At 28.7% G+C, this 811-nt stretch overlaps 1 protein-coding gene across 1 annotated transcript in view; it reads left to right on the forward strand.

Annotated features, from left to right (window-relative positions):
- LOC119680047 (uncharacterized protein DDB_G0271670-like) overlaps positions 1-567 on the forward strand; it is a 9606-nt gene extending 9039 nt beyond the window's left edge. The window contains exon 5 of the mRNA XM_038092675.1: positions 494-567. Coding sequence (XP_037948603.1) covers positions 494-567 — 74 coding nt within the window. The remainder of the gene's footprint in view (positions 1-493) is intronic.
- The last annotated feature ends 244 nt before the right edge of the window (positions 568-811 follow it).

Genomic DNA, 811 nt, shown 5'->3' on the forward strand with positions numbered 1-811 from the left:
TTAGAGATCACTCTTATCTAGGCGTAGATTACTCTTTGATTTAGGGTCATCTTTAACTGGAGAATCTTTTAAATGTGTAAGTTTCAGATGAGACCTTTTTAAGGCCAATTGCATGATTCAGGATAGATGTCACATTTTGATAGAAATATTTTGAATTCATTGTTGCAAGCAATTTGAAAGCTTATTAGACACATTTTTTGGAGGTCTTATAAAACTATGCGATACTAATTGTTTTTGGGTCATTGTTCATTTATGAATTTTTCTTTAATACAATTTATTTCTAATTATCTTCTTTTCTGCCCCTTGTGGGGCATAGTTCCACACTTTGAATAACCTGCATAAACCCAATAGGTATATTCCGAAGTATATATTTATTGCACATTTAATTATTTTATCAATTTTAGAACCATACAAAAACCGACATTGATTGTAAAATGAATAAATATTTAAAAATAAAAAAAAATATATAATATTATAATATTATTCCTTTCAGGTAAAATGAACACCAACAAACATTTCCGAGTTGATTTTGATTTATTGAAAATTATCACAAAACTTTCTGTGTAAATGTCAAACAATTAAAAAAAATAAATGACTGAAACGTTCTGAAAATTTCATAGTTCATCTATTTAGGAAAATACAGTTTATCGACAAGCTCGAAAATGGATAAACAAAACATGAGTTCAATGGTAGAATTGGGCGTAGCATTTCCTTTGAAAATTGGTACAAATGGACTATTTCATTATTTTGCTGTTGTCGGTATTGTCGGTGTTGTCGGTATTGCTATTTTAAATTTCCGAATAGACAAGGC

The sequence above is a fragment of the Teleopsis dalmanni genome, chromosome 1 (assembly GCF_002237135.1).
Source record: "Teleopsis dalmanni isolate 2A chromosome 1, ASM223713v2, whole genome shotgun sequence".
In the NCBI taxonomy this organism is placed as follows: Eukaryota; Metazoa; Arthropoda; class Insecta; order Diptera; family Diopsidae; genus Teleopsis; species Teleopsis dalmanni.